General features: G+C 39.1%; 1 protein-coding gene across 1 annotated transcript in view; it reads left to right on the top strand.

The window, feature by feature from the left end:
* The window catches only part of PIWIL4 (piwi like RNA-mediated gene silencing 4), a 40,225-nt gene extending 26,433 nt beyond the window's left edge, over window positions 1–13,792 (top strand). Inside the window, exons 12-20 of the mRNA XM_061202689.1 lie at window positions 625–809; window positions 2,791–2,863; window positions 6,434–6,634; window positions 7,679–7,782; window positions 9,311–9,381; window positions 10,750–10,903; window positions 12,585–12,710; window positions 12,817–12,964; window positions 13,676–13,792. Coding sequence (XP_061058672.1) covers window positions 625–809; window positions 2,791–2,863; window positions 6,434–6,634; window positions 7,679–7,782; window positions 9,311–9,381; window positions 10,750–10,903; window positions 12,585–12,710; window positions 12,817–12,964; window positions 13,676–13,792 — 1,179 coding nt within the window. The remainder of the gene's footprint in view (window positions 1–624; window positions 810–2,790; window positions 2,864–6,433; window positions 6,635–7,678; window positions 7,783–9,310; window positions 9,382–10,749; window positions 10,904–12,584; window positions 12,711–12,816; window positions 12,965–13,675) is intronic.
* The last annotated feature ends 482 nt before the right edge of the window (window positions 13,793–14,274 follow it).

The raw sequence follows: 14,274 nt of genomic DNA, 5'->3' as shown, positions 1-14,274 counted from the left end.
CTAGGGACCAGTCTAAAGTCTCCCCTCTTCAAGGCAGGGAGCTTGTTTTTCCTGGTCACCTGGGGAACCTTCCAAAGAATGAGAAAGGAACTTGTGTCCTGGCCTCATCTTTGCTCCTAGACGTATCTACTCTTGGCATAATGTATAGTCTTTAATTATAGGGTTTGTTAGTTTCAGGATGATGACCTGCATTGTGTCAGTCATCAGCATTTTCTATCTGAGATATCTAGGTACCTAAAGCAAAGAGACCAAACTGGACAGCCACTAGCCTGAGCCATTCATGGTAAAGGTCGCAGACTTTTAGAGCTGGAAGGGAACCTAGAGATTTGAACCAGACACCTTTCTTTGCCCACAGCAGAGCCCTGTGAAGTAAAGGGACTTGCCAAGGATCTGCAGGCAAGGAACGGCTAACCTGGGATGATGCTGAGATACCTCCACTCCCAGGAAGCACATGTGTTGTGTTCAGATGTGCAGTGCTTGTATCTGTGTTTTAAGTCTGAGAATCGCAAACTGTACTAAATAGTTCTGTTATGACAAATATGAACTATTTCCACACTGTCTTTTTTATTTAATTGTTCTCTGAGTAAATTTGTTCAACCCTTTCACAATCATTATTTTTCTCAGTGTGAACCTGTGTCTGCGGCTGACTGGTCCAAGGATATGCGAACTTGCAAGATTTTAAGTGCACAGTCTTTGAATAAATGGTTGGTTATATGTAGCAACAGAGCTGAAAGTGTGACGGAGAGCTTTTTGAACTGCTTGAGAAGAGTTGGAAGGCCCTTAGGATTTAATGTGGACCAACCCAAAATGTGAGAAGATGCAGAAAATCATCCCAACTTTTTTCAGATATTAATTTGGTTTGGTTAAAAGATAGGAGATGATGGCTGATATAGCTACAAAAGTTTTTTTTTTTTAATGTCAGTAAAGTTTCCTAACATAGAGTGCCAAGCAGTTATAAGTAGATAGATTTGGCAATAATTAAATTTTTATCCAGTTGAAATGTATTTTATGTTGGTCTTTATAAAGCTTTATTTTCATAGTTCTTCCTAGGCCGTATTCTCATTATCTCAACGTCTTTCCAGTACTAGTTGGGGTATAAATCCTTAATAAATCCATATATTGCCTCCTCAGTTTCTTTTCTTAATTCTTCCATATCACTTATTTATAAAACTGAACAGCAAACAGGATATTAACAAATAAATGTTGCATTTCCTGACTTATTTGATAGATTTTATGTTTTAAAATTTAATGTAAGAATAGATCTGAAATAAGCTTTTCTTATTCTGTTCCTGTAGCATAAGATTAGTCATCTAGATAGTTTCTGATAGAACCAGGTCATTCATTTAGCCTTTGAACATTTATTGAGTATCTGCTACTACATACTAAATGCTATGCTATTTGCATGGGATGAGATAAATATGATGCTTTCAATTTAATAAGGGATCCATTCATACACAGCCACGCTCAAAGTCGAATATTGTTTTGCTTTAGAAAAGCCATAAAGTTGGTCATACCTTACTTCATTGAGCTCGCTATGCATAAAAAAGAGCAACAGATACTTCTTTTTCTTTGTTGTAATGGAGGTGCAGATGTCCTAAATTGGCAGGGTGGGAAGTTATTCTTTAAACACATGGTTACTAATTAATTACATCAGCAGCATAAGCATTGTTGAAAACATAGCTGTTCCCAAAGTCTCATTTTACACTGTAGTATAGAATTCTTCTCTTATCAAATCTGTTAACAAATCGCCTGGTTTGAGTTTCACCTGCTCTAATTTCTCTTAACCCATGAGGTAATAAGGCAGGAAAAGATTCATGAAAGAAGCCACAGTCCCAGAGCCTGGGCTGGGATCACAGGCTCTTTCTCACCCAAATTCCAACAAGCCCATGCCCGTGTTCGGTTCTTGGCCTGTTTTATTTGAAAGCTCGTATTTTAGTCCATCCTTTTTTTTCCCTATGAAGTATCCATTTACTTACTAGATTTATATGTGTAGTTTTCTTCCATCTGAAACAACGTTGCTGGCCACTCCTGTTAGAACCAGCAAGCGTCAGACAGTGGTCCTGCCACCTGCTGGTCAACTTTCAAAAGGCCACTGGGTATTGGGAAAGTCCAATTATGTATACATATGAGAGGCTGAACCTATGTCAAGAAAACAGATCTAAAAATTCTTCTGCATGGCAATTTTTTTCTGTAGCATCTGGCCCCTAATATAATGTAACCACAGAACTGATAATTGATAAGTATTGATACTTGTCTACTGATTGATTATGGCTAAATATTCCAGGCACCACACAATGTGCCATTAAGGAAAAAAAAAATGTTTTAGTATGAATCATACAGATTAGCTGAATATCTTGATCTCATTAACCTAATGATTTTTATTTTAAAGTTCCCAGGGAGATTCAGAATTTAGAGAATTGTTAATCCCAGTTTAACTTGAACTCTGTTTCAGACATTTGATATGGAGACTTGTGGTTTCAGAAGTTCACTTTCAACTCCATTTTGAACAACAGAATTGTTGTTCAAATAGAATCTGTAGGGACTCTATACAATGGAGAAAATTTCATTTTTCACCAAACTATTTTTTAAGTTAATAAAAATGGTAATGAACTGTTTCTGGTGTATCATGTGTGGGAGAAGCAATTTTAGACTCAAAGGGTTTCACTTTAATGAGTTTTTCCTCAAATTATAGTCTGTTATAAAAATCGACTAGTATTATTTTTAGTTCTATATGATTATGTGCTACTAAGAAGGGAACTATGCATTTTTAAAATTAATCTTTTTCTGTAGCATGAAAGTACAAGAAAATCCAGCTGCATTTCTTCACGCTATACAGAAATATGTTGATCCTGAGGTTCAGTTGGTAAGTATAGGATAATTTTTGAGGTATAATTTAATTTTTTCTTCATATCTAATAGCCTTGAAAGAAGGAATTTGAACATGTTCTCCCATGATATGTTTGCAAATTGCGGTGCATTTCCCCAAGCACCCAAGAAAGTATTAATCTTGATATTTTAATCAATATTTTGTTTTCCTTTCATGTTTCTAATATTAATTTTTAAATACATGTTGTTACTCCTGTATCGGCCTCTTGGATGTCTACATATTTTCTAACTTACTGGGAGGATCATCTTTTACTCAAGATTTAAGATAAACTGACTCCCATCTTATCCCATAAGTGTTGGGGCACCCTGTGTTCTCCCCATTGTTTCAGGGGATTCTTGGAAGGTTTAAGTGTTTCCATGTCACCTATGGCCCCATGTCCCTGCTTCCTCTGATTTCTTGCCCCCTTTCATGGGTGCCTTTTCCTCCTGCATTACATCACCCTGAGGGACACCCACAATTGCTTCATTTCCCAAAGTATCGTGTGTGTGTGCGTGTGGTATGTGTGTATGTGTTTGTGTATGTGTGTGTCCTGTGTGTGTGCGTGTTATGTATCTGACTTTGCTGAGGGTTTGGCGCCAAGGCATGGTTATATCACATGTCAACATTCCAGACAAGTTAAAATTGACATCCCTTTCTTAAAAAATCTCTCAATCATTCCTATTTCTTGGAAATGTTCTCTCAGTCTCCCACAGTACTGCAGTGCTTTTCTGTCCCATCTCCTGTCTGACCCCCCCCAGCTTATTCATCCCAACTCCCAACTTTTCTATTCATAGCGCATGCAAAGCAGCTTAGCTATTATCTCTTTGTTTCCAGAAAAAAATGGCCTGTAAGGATGTTATAATACAGGAAATTATCATCCTAAGAGCATTTATTTTTCACTTTAAAAAGTAAAATCAAACTAACAGAAAAGTTGCAGGAATAGTGCAAAGAACTGTAATATACCATTCACCCAGATTCCCCAATTTTTGACATTTTATTATATTTACGATTTTCTATCATTTTCCACCTCCCTCCCTCCCTCCCTCCCTTCCTATCTATCTTATCTGTTTTTTTCCTGAACCATCTGAGAGTAAGTTACAGGCGTGATGCCCATTACCTTTTTAAAAATACGTTTGCACACATTTCATACAAACAAGGTCACTCTCCTACGGAAACATAGAACAACCATCAAAATCAGGGAGCAGTATAACTAGCTAATCCACAGACTCCACTCACATTTCTCCATTTGTCCCCAAAATATCTTCTCTGTTAAAAGGATCTAATATGTTGCACTTAGTTTCCCTGTCTCTTTAATCTCTCCTTCAGTCTGTAACAGTTCCATAGTTTTCCCTTGACTTTGATGACCTTCCAATTTTGAAGAGCATAAACCAGTTATTTTATATAATGTCCCTCAATTTGGGTTTGTCTCATGTTTCCTTATGATTTAATTCAGGTTATGCACTTTTGGCAGGAGTATCACAGCAATGATTCTGTGTTCTTACTGCATCTTACCAGGGGGTACTCCATTGATTAAGGTGGTTTCTGTCAATTTTCTCCATTGTAAAGTTACACTTTTTCTCTTTGTAATTAATCAGGTTTTTTTTTTGTTTTTGTTTTTTGATAGGGAGATACTTTGAGACTATGTAAATATCCTGTTCCTCATCAAACTTTTCCTACTAGTTTTAGAATCCATTGATAATTCTTGTCTGAATCCATTACTACTGTGATGGTTGCCAAATGGTGGCTTTCTAATTTTGTACTTCCTTCTATAATTATTAGTTGGCATTATAAGGAAGAGCTTTCTCTTCTTCCCATTTGTTTGTTCACTTATTTACATCAGTATGGATTCATGGATTCCTATTTTATTTACCAGCTTATAGTCTATCACTACTGTTGTTTATTTCGATACCCAAATTGTCCTTGGTTTTGCCAGTGGGAGCCCCATTCAAGCTGACTTCTGTGTCTTTTTGACACGTTCCCATCTTTCTTGGAACACTTCCTTACTGTATGGCACAATAAGACATTCCAGGTTAATCTAAGTTTTGCGTGTAACTCTAGAATCATATGTTTTCCCAATGAGCCCTGATTCCTTTTGGTAGAGAACAGTATTTAGAAACCAAGATCTGGGCACTGGGTGTGTTTATTTGCTACTGGGGTGTCACTGCCCCTAGGCTTTCCCAATGGGCAAAGCTAAGAAATATGTATATGTATGTGTGTGTATATATATACATATACACTTGCATCTGTTTTATTACTATATGTAGTTAGGTATAAAAATATTTTATTAAAATTTTAAATATTAAAAACATGTTCACGCCTCCAGTTGCAACCCAGTGCCACAGGAAAGTGTTCCCCCTTTCCATATTTGTACCTCATCTCTCTAATAGTGAGAAACATGGCCCTTATTATTCTCCACATACTTACTTCTTTATCCCTGGTGTGTAACCAGTCTCACTTGACTCCCACCTTCTTTTGGTCCTGGTCCCCATTGGGCTATTCCTTGTTCTGCCACCTACCTTGCTTAGCCCCAGACTCATGGGATGGAAGGCAGGAAGCCCCCCTAAGAGAATTTTGCTGATAATTTAAAAATATCTTTCCCAACTTTATATAATTAAGTGTAAATAATTTTAGCCCTTGACATTATGATAATGAACAGTCCTATAGGTGAAAAAAATCACTTTGTTTTCTGTTAATTATGACAGTGCCTATCTTTTCTGTAATTTGGGTGTTTTGAAAGTAGAGAATAAAGCATAGGAAGGAGATGGAGTTAGGCCAGGAGAGGTCCTTCTGTGAGGGAAGTACCTGATGGAAAGTGAGAGAGAGGGGCAGTGAGAGAGAAGGGTGGAATTTAAAAATACCAGAGCACCTGAAGCTTCTTTTTCCTTATTTTCCCTCCCCTCATACCTTACACTCAAGTCCAAGTTAACAAATAATGTGTTGTTGCTCCTTCCTTTTATTTTGCCTGTCCAGTGCCTAATGGGAAAAAGACCACAATTTAAGCTAACTCTCCACTTTGCTTATCTGTGGATGAAGTTGGGGAGGAGGCAGTGGGGATGATAGCTGGAGAGATACAGGGAAGGATCACTGCAGTAAGGGAGGCAGCTGGAGAAAGAGCTAGGATGGAAGGGAATTTGAGGAGACTGGCAGAATCAAATTGGCAGAGAAGCAAGGAGGAAGGAAGAGCCAAGGGAAGTGGTAGGGTTGGAGGGGGGCTTTGCGGAGTGGATGGCTGATGAGAAGGCATTTCAAATGGCTTAGATTCATTGCTCTTTAAAGGCCATTTAAGAGAAGAACTGTAGGGGCAATTCCCTGGTGGTCCAGTGGTTAGGACTTGGTGCTTTCACTGCCGTGGCCCATGTTTGATCCCTGGTCAGGGGACTAAGATACTGCAAGCAGTGTGGTGTGGCCAAAAAAAAAAAAAAGAGAAGAACTGTGGGTATGTTAATATTTGCTTTTTGGGAACTTAAGGGCAAAAGATGTTTGCATCCATATATTCGTTTTTTTTTAAAGCTTCCTCTGAACATGAGTAAATCGACTTTCTTTTCTCCTGTTTTTTTTTTGCTTTCAGGTAATGTGTATTCTGCCTTCTAATCAGAAGAGCTATTATGATTCCATTAAAAAATATTTGAGCTCAGACTGCCCAGTCCCCAGCCAGTGTGTGCTTGCTCAGACGTTGAATAAACAGGGGATGATGATGAGTATCGCCACCAAGATTGCCTTGCAAATGACCTGTAAACTCGGAGGCGAGCTGTGGGCTGTGGAGATCCCTGTGAGGAACCGTCACTCTTTTGCTTTTAGTCATCAATCTATCTATTAATGAATTTTAAAAATTAAATCAAAGTAGGAGGAGATATTTTCACGTGATCCTAGAAATATTTGCTTTGTTTGTTGGGTTGGTTGGTTGTGCGTTTGTCTGCTCTGGGTTCCATTACACCAGCCACTGGGAGGGTATCCAGAAGGTGAGGCGTGGCCCCTGTTCTCATGGAGCTTCAGTGAAGCTAATAACAGAATCTTTCGTGAAAGAGAATCTAGTTTGGCATCGACTTGGAGGCACTTGATTTGGAGCCTCCCAGCCGTGGTTTAAAATCTGTGCTGCATGGCCTCTGCCTTTACCTGCTTTCAGCAGGGTGATACTTTGCAGAGTAACCTTGCACCCTGGATGGGACGCCCCCCCAGAGCTTGGGGAACCGGCAGAGCCTGTGATACAAACCTCCAAGTTGTGTTGGGAACTGAGAAAATCTTCTCCTCTTTCCTGAACTATGGCCACCATGGGAGGAAGTGAGGAGGGTGAGGAATGAGGGAATGTTGCCTATTCCCTTAACCAGGATGTACAAGGTTACCCCCAGCTGCCCCTCCTGGAGGGCATAGACAAGTGAGGATTCCTTAGAGAGCTGAAGAACGGGGAATGGAATTTCCCTTCAGATTCCTTCAGCCTAGAGACAGGGGATAAATGGATGGACCACTTTACCAGAATCTCCTGAGCCACTGATGGCCCTTGCCCACCCCCATAAAGGATGGTGGCCATTTTTGATTACAGTGAGTCTCTTAAGCAAAGTATGTACTATATTCTTCCCTCCATCTTTTTTGTTTGTTTGTTTGTTTGTTTGAAGCAGATTCTTATTATTCCCTCCATCTTTAAGTTTCTCTGGTTTCTGGTTTAATAATCTGCCTCATCTCGACCTTGATTTCCCTGGCACATAGCTTAACTTAAATAATTCAATAACTAGGGACAGTCTTTTGAAAACTTCATATTACATCATTGCGTGGGAAAATACCTCATTCCATTAAATCATGAAAAATTTTAATTTTACAGTTAAAGTCCCTGATGGTGGTTGGTATTGATGTCTGTAAAGATGCATTCAGCCAGGGAATGGTGGTGGTTGGATTTGTGGCCAGTATTAACCCCAGAATCACCAGGTACTTTTAAAATTACCCTAACATATTCTTCAGTTATTTAGACTATTACTTGTGGTTTAACTAAAGACTTTACAGCAAGGAATAGTTTGTATTCTTCACTCATTTTTAAAATATGGACACTTATGGTCATAAATTATACTTACACATATAAATGTGATGGATAATATTGGGGTAAAATGTAGCTTCATTAAAAAACTATTTTTATACATACATTAGGACAAGCTATTGCTCGTATGCAAATCATATTCCCCAAATGATGGCCGTGTAGAAATTCTTGTGCATTTGTTTTCTGAACACCTGCACTGTATTGGGCTCCATACTAGGAAGTTTACATACACGATGTCAAGCAGTTGAGAATCAGATTGCCTGGATTTATATCCTTATCTGCCACTTACCTATTACGGTAAATGCTCAAGACATGCTTGCTGTTATTATTGTTATTTTTAATGCTTGCAGAAACTCGATGTGGTGGTTGTTTACACAGCTATTAAAAACATAGGCAAGGATGAGGGATAACACCTTAAGCATTGGCTCATAGTACATGTTAAATTGTAGTTCTTAGAAGTGTTTCAATATTCGTAACTAAACGATGTGTTTTGAGGCTGTTTTGAACCATGTTTTCTTCCTAGAATTAAGCTATGTGATTTACTCCACTAAGTTGTGATCAGGTATATATTTGGGATTGTGAGAAACAGGAAAAGCAGCAGTGTGACTGCGTGCCTCTGACTTCAGCTTGTATGAGATCCCTGTTCTGTGCGTCACTTCCTTAATCAAGCACATAAGGGACTTCCGGCTTTTAGCAGCATTTCTAATTGCATCATTATTATTGCACAGATTTAGAGGACTGGAATAATGTGGACACACATATACCACTAAGTCATGATCTTCATTTTCCAAGTGCTTTTAATGAATAATTCTAGCAAGAGAACTTGCTTCTGAAATCTAGATAAGTTAATCATGTTAAGATTTCAATTCCCAAAAGCTTACCTACGGAAATGAAGTTTATGCTTGAGAAATCTTTGAATATTTTTAAAGTAGATCTGCTAAACTAATAAATTCCCTTATAATAATAATGTAGTGGCCTCTATTTATCGATGCTTATTATGTACCAAGTGCTGTGCTAAGTACTTTACATATATTATCTAGTTTAATTTTTTTTTTTTTAAATAGTTTAATTTTTACAACTCTATGAGGTACTAACTACCTTACTATCTTATAAATTTCCTTGGCACAAATGAGGAAACTGAGGCTTAGGGTCACATAGCAAAGTCACATAGCTGGTGAGTATACCAGCCAGGATTTGAACTCAGAGACGTCTGATGCTAGCACTGTGCTTTAGTTTCTCGTATCAATAAATTTTATTTGGAGGGGGGGGCGGTGAGGGAGAGCATTTTAATATAATTGTGATCATACAGTGTATATAAAAATTATGAACATTAATTTACTTATGTCTATTTTTTAATACTAATGCATGCTTAGAATAGAAATTTTGAAATTGAACTTTACTTTTGTTCTTTGCTTACTTTAGATGGTTCTCCCACTGTGTCCTTCAGAGAACAACGGCTGATGTTGCAGATTGCTTAAAAGTTTTCATGATCGGTACTAAAAATGTAACAATGGGGGTGGGCTCCAAGCACTGTTCTTTCAGACCCAAAATTCATAAGCCTCTAGCAGACCAGACAGGTGGAAACAGACTTCTCAAGCCTGCCTGAGTTGACTGGCACCCAGTTGGAGACCCTGAAATTGTGGCCTGACTCAAGCTAACAGACAGGCTCTGTAGAATTTACATTTGTGTTTGTGTGTGATAAACTAAAAGCCAGGAGGAAAAAAAGTTTGTAGCTGCTGGTGGCTCTTGCAAGCAGTTTGAAGGTCAAAAGAAACCTACCCTGGAGGAGCACGGATTATGACAGACCAGCATTAGGTCTAGAAATAGGAGAGAAGCTTTTGGGGCTGGGATGGGGATGCTGACAAATCAAGTGTGGCATGGCAGGAGAAGATGGGAAAGACAGCAGGTGGGGAGGGTGCCCTCCTTACAATGGGATGCAGTAGAAAGAGGGGGTCTGGGGTTCCCATGCCCTTTCCAAACCTGGTCTGAATCTGGCTTGGCCACTCCCTAGCAATGTGACCTGTGCAAGTCACTCACTGATTTGCATCGTCCCAACTATAAACTTTGGGAGGTCATAAATATTTGTTTCCAAAAAAGGTGAATTTGGTGACATATTTTGGTTAGTGGACTTACCTATATGGTCATCTTCTATCAAACTAAAATGAATTTCCTGGACAATAAACTCTCCTAAAACAATGGTGCCGTATATGCATGAAAAGAAATATTTTATCATATTACTTTCCCCTCACTTCAAAACCTTAGTAGCAGTTATGAAAAGTTTGTGTTGGGTAGGAGTTACTGTCTGGTCTCTGCTCTTTAGGCAATTTCTTAGAGCGAGTGGAAATTTTTCAGAGTTCATATTGTCAGCGAGACTGATGGGTGAATCCGTGTGAAGAGATGCTTTTAGAGGAACAGCCAAGTCTTTTCCTTATGTTTTCATATTTATGCTCATTAGAGAAGAAATTTACATAAAATTATCCAGTCTATCCTTATTGAGAGGATTTATAGATTTAAAGAAACTAAATTAGTATTAATTTGGGTTTGGGAAATTTGTACGTCTATTGCATGAATTAAATTTTAATTTATTGCTTAAATATTAAAATTTTACTAAAGAGATATGCTAAGTTTGAGAATATATTATGCCATAAAAACCATAATGATTCCTTAAATAGCAGAGTTGCAGGAATGTTCTGGAAAGGTATCCATTTTTATATTATTGCATATACAACCCAAATTAGATATTACCCTATCTTATCATGGTCTGAACTAGCAAGCTATTTAAATGTTGAAATATATGGGAATGTTATTCTTTGTTGGCATCAGGCAAGTCATTCTCTTCTTACTAACACCAAATCCTGCAGGGGCACTGAACAGATGGTACAAGCATAACCACGGTTTGCCAGCACGGATAATTGTGTACCGTGACGGTGTAGGGGATGGTCAGCTAAAAACACTCATTGAATATGAAATTCCACAGCTGCTGAGCAGTGTGTCAGAAGCAAGTTCAAATACCAGGTATCAAATTAGTCTCCTTTCCCCACTTCCAGTTCTAGCACATTCATCGCAACTATTAAAACTGCTATATGCCAGCATCTCTTTTTTTTTCCATGCAGTTTCGCTCCGTTTCTGCATTATGCGAGTACAACCAACCCTAGATTGGAGGGTAGTTGGGATGGTATTATGTAAATAGTCTGGGTGGTATGAGCTTTTGAGGGCCCTGGGTCGGGGCACCAGAAGAAGGCAGGAATCCTCCAGAGCGCCTGACACTGAGATTCAGCAGGAAGCCTGCAGGGCTGCTGGCAGCTGAAGATGCTTCATACGTATTAACATGCTAGGGAAAAAAACAAGCTGTGGTTTCAAATTTGAGGCCTAAATCAACACACAGGGCAAAAGCCTCTGACACGCAGGCACTGATGTGCAGCTCAGGTCTGCAGAAGGTGCTGAGAATGGTGTGTGTGCTGTGAAAGCTGGGCTGCATACGAAAATCAGATCATGCTAAACACCAAGTACCTTGCTCTACTGTCACATTTCTAGATTCAATGTCTTGGTATATTTTCCTCCATGACTGTATCAAGTGGTAAGTGCAAGAAAAATGTTAGAACTAGAAAATGGAGGAGGATGACGATCTTAAGTTGGCTTCTTAAAATCCTCAGAAAGCATCTTATTCCACTGTGCATAGAGCTTGGTCTGTAGGGTTACACCGTCATCACCACCGTCAACCAAAGTGTCGCAGCCACGAGCCCCAAAGGAGCTGAGCCTTGACCTCATTAGTGACCATCAGAAAGGAGGGAGAGCGTCATAGTTTGGAGGCAGAACCACCTTTAGCTGTATCCAAAATATCAGAGCCAAAATTTCTCATTCCCCGCTGACCTTGGGTTAGTTAGATTTTATTAAGAATCACCCCCATGCAATTTGGGGATCGCAGGAGTAAAGTTAGCAGCTGACGGTGTTAAGGAGTTAGTTCTGCACTATAACATCAACTTTTAAAAAGTTTCAAGATTGAAAATAATATATTTTTAAAATAATTAAAACACTTAAAAGTGAAATTTCAGTGACCCTTGCATGCTAGAGGTTTCTTCCATGATGGATGAATATTTGGATTTGGATTTTACCAAATACTGACTTAACACTTGGTCATTTAGCATTTGGCCCATATGTGTATGTGAACCATCCATCGATCCTCCCAGGTGCGTGTTTTGCAGGATTCAGAAGCGTTGATTTGAGGAATAAGAGGAACTTCTGGTTTTTCCTTTGCTATTCAGAAATTGAGAAGAGTGAAGGTGAAAATAGATGATTGCTAATGGGAAGAAAATCTTGTCTCCACGGATAATTCTGGAAAATCTTTCTTTAGAAGTGCTAATTGTAGTTCATTGTCCTGTGAACCATTGTTCCCTGCCCCCCTTCAGTGATATAAATTGGTCAAATGACTGAGCATACCACGCTTTTGCAACAAATGAAGACAATCCTTGATTTAAAAAATTGTTTGTGTCTCTGGGGGAGGGGAGATTGGGGGTAATTTTTCTTTTCTTTGTTTTGCAATGTTTCACTGATCAATTAATTTATTTCATTTTAAAATTACCAAAAAAAAAAAAGTAAATAAATAGAAAGTTGCATGGCTTGGTTTAGTTCTCTCCATATTATTTATTTATTTATTTATTTATTTATTTATTAATTATTTTGCCTCTCTTGTTCCAAGCCCCAAACTGTCAGTGATCGTGGTCAGGAAGAAGTGCATGCCACGATTCTTGACGGAAACAGGCCGAACTCTGCAGAACCCACCACCTGGCACCATCGTGGATTCAGGAGCAACGCGGCCTGAATGGCAAGTCTGTTAGAAAATCCGTTTTTAACAAAGCTTTGACTGTGTGTGGTCAGGTTTGGTCCTGTTCTGCGAGCCTTCTTTCTCACAGTCCATCTTTTCCCCTCAGGTATGACTTTTACTTGATCAGCCGGGTCACCTGTCGGGGAACCATTAGTCCCACCTACTATAATGTCATTTATGATGACAACGGCCTGAAGCCCGACCACATGCAGAGACTCACATTCAAGCTGTGCCACCTCTACTACAACTGGCCAGTGAGTGACAGCTGTTTATTTAGGTACAGAGTGGTACTCAAGGTGCCTGCCAGGGAATTGTCACCCGATTCACCTTTGTGTCCCAACCCCTGGCACAATGCCTAATTTTCCACAAAGGAGGGATGAATGAATGAATGAATGACTTCTTAAGTCCACAGTGGATGAAACCCACTCTATCATAGGCATAAAATAGCAGTAACTCTTATAATGCATTAGCATTGATAATTTCTAGAAGACTTTATTGTATACATGTTCTTATGCCAGCCTGGGAGGAAATCAGGGTATTGTTATTTCCAAGTTACAGATGAGGCAATTGAAGACAACTCAGATGTTGTGTCTGGTGGGAAAGTAACAGGCTTGGCTCTGTTCTGTATTCCTATACGTTAGGCCCAGAGCTGCTCACCAAGTCCAAAGCCAAGATTTGCTCTGAGCCCCTTGGAACATCAAGTCGTAGGAAACTTAGATCAGCCCTAAGCATGTGGCTTGCAGGTCCCAGCACCGGGAAGCCAGACTGGCCCTCTCTGCTCTCCCATCTTGCTCAGTGAATTTAAGTTCCCAGGAGCAAGGGTGCCCTTTGTTGATTGAGTTTGGTTCTAATTGACTTACATTCTATCGTGTATAAAACTAGTGGATGAAAAAACTCAGGAAAATAATATCACTTTGAAGAGGAAGTTATCCTCTTAATCATTACCAATACTTTTTCCTCCTTAGGGCCTAATCAGTGTTCCAGCCCCGTGCCAGTATGCACACAAGCTGACCTTTCTGGTGGCACAAAGCACTCATAAAGAACCAAGTTTGGAATTAGCCAATTCTCTCTTCTACCTGTGATGACATGAACCACGGGCGTCCCTAGCGGAGGATTCTGAGGAGTCGTTGGTGTACTTCGTACAAATCTGCCATGAGCTCGAGGCTGTGACTGGGGGAAGGAGATTGAGTTTAGTTTTTTTTTGTTTTTTTGGTTTTTTTTGAGTTTAGTTTTAATTTATGGGGAAAAAAAAGAAACCCAAACAACTGAATCTGAAATGGTTCAAAAGAAATGTATGTTGTTTTATTTTAAAGAGTTATGTGCTTGGAGTGAATGCTCATTGTGGTATATGGAATTAAAATGTACCATCACCTGAAAGTAATACCACAAAGCTAAATAGCTTCTAAGAAAATAAGTGTTTGCATGATGCTTTGATGGTAGGTAAACGGGGTCTACTTTCTACACTAAAATTTGCAGAAGTTTTCTTAAATTATGTTACAGAGCGTTTTGTTGAGTGGTTTAAATAGTTGTTAGAAAATAAAGAACATTCAGAGCATCACATGTG

The sequence above is a fragment of the Eubalaena glacialis genome, chromosome 10, assembly GCF_028564815.1.
Source record: "Eubalaena glacialis isolate mEubGla1 chromosome 10, mEubGla1.1.hap2.+ XY, whole genome shotgun sequence".
Lineage (NCBI taxonomy): Eukaryota > Metazoa > Chordata > Mammalia > Artiodactyla > Balaenidae > Eubalaena > Eubalaena glacialis.
The sequence above is the reverse complement of the archived record's forward strand: the minus strand, read 5'-3'. Positions and strand labels throughout refer to the sequence as shown.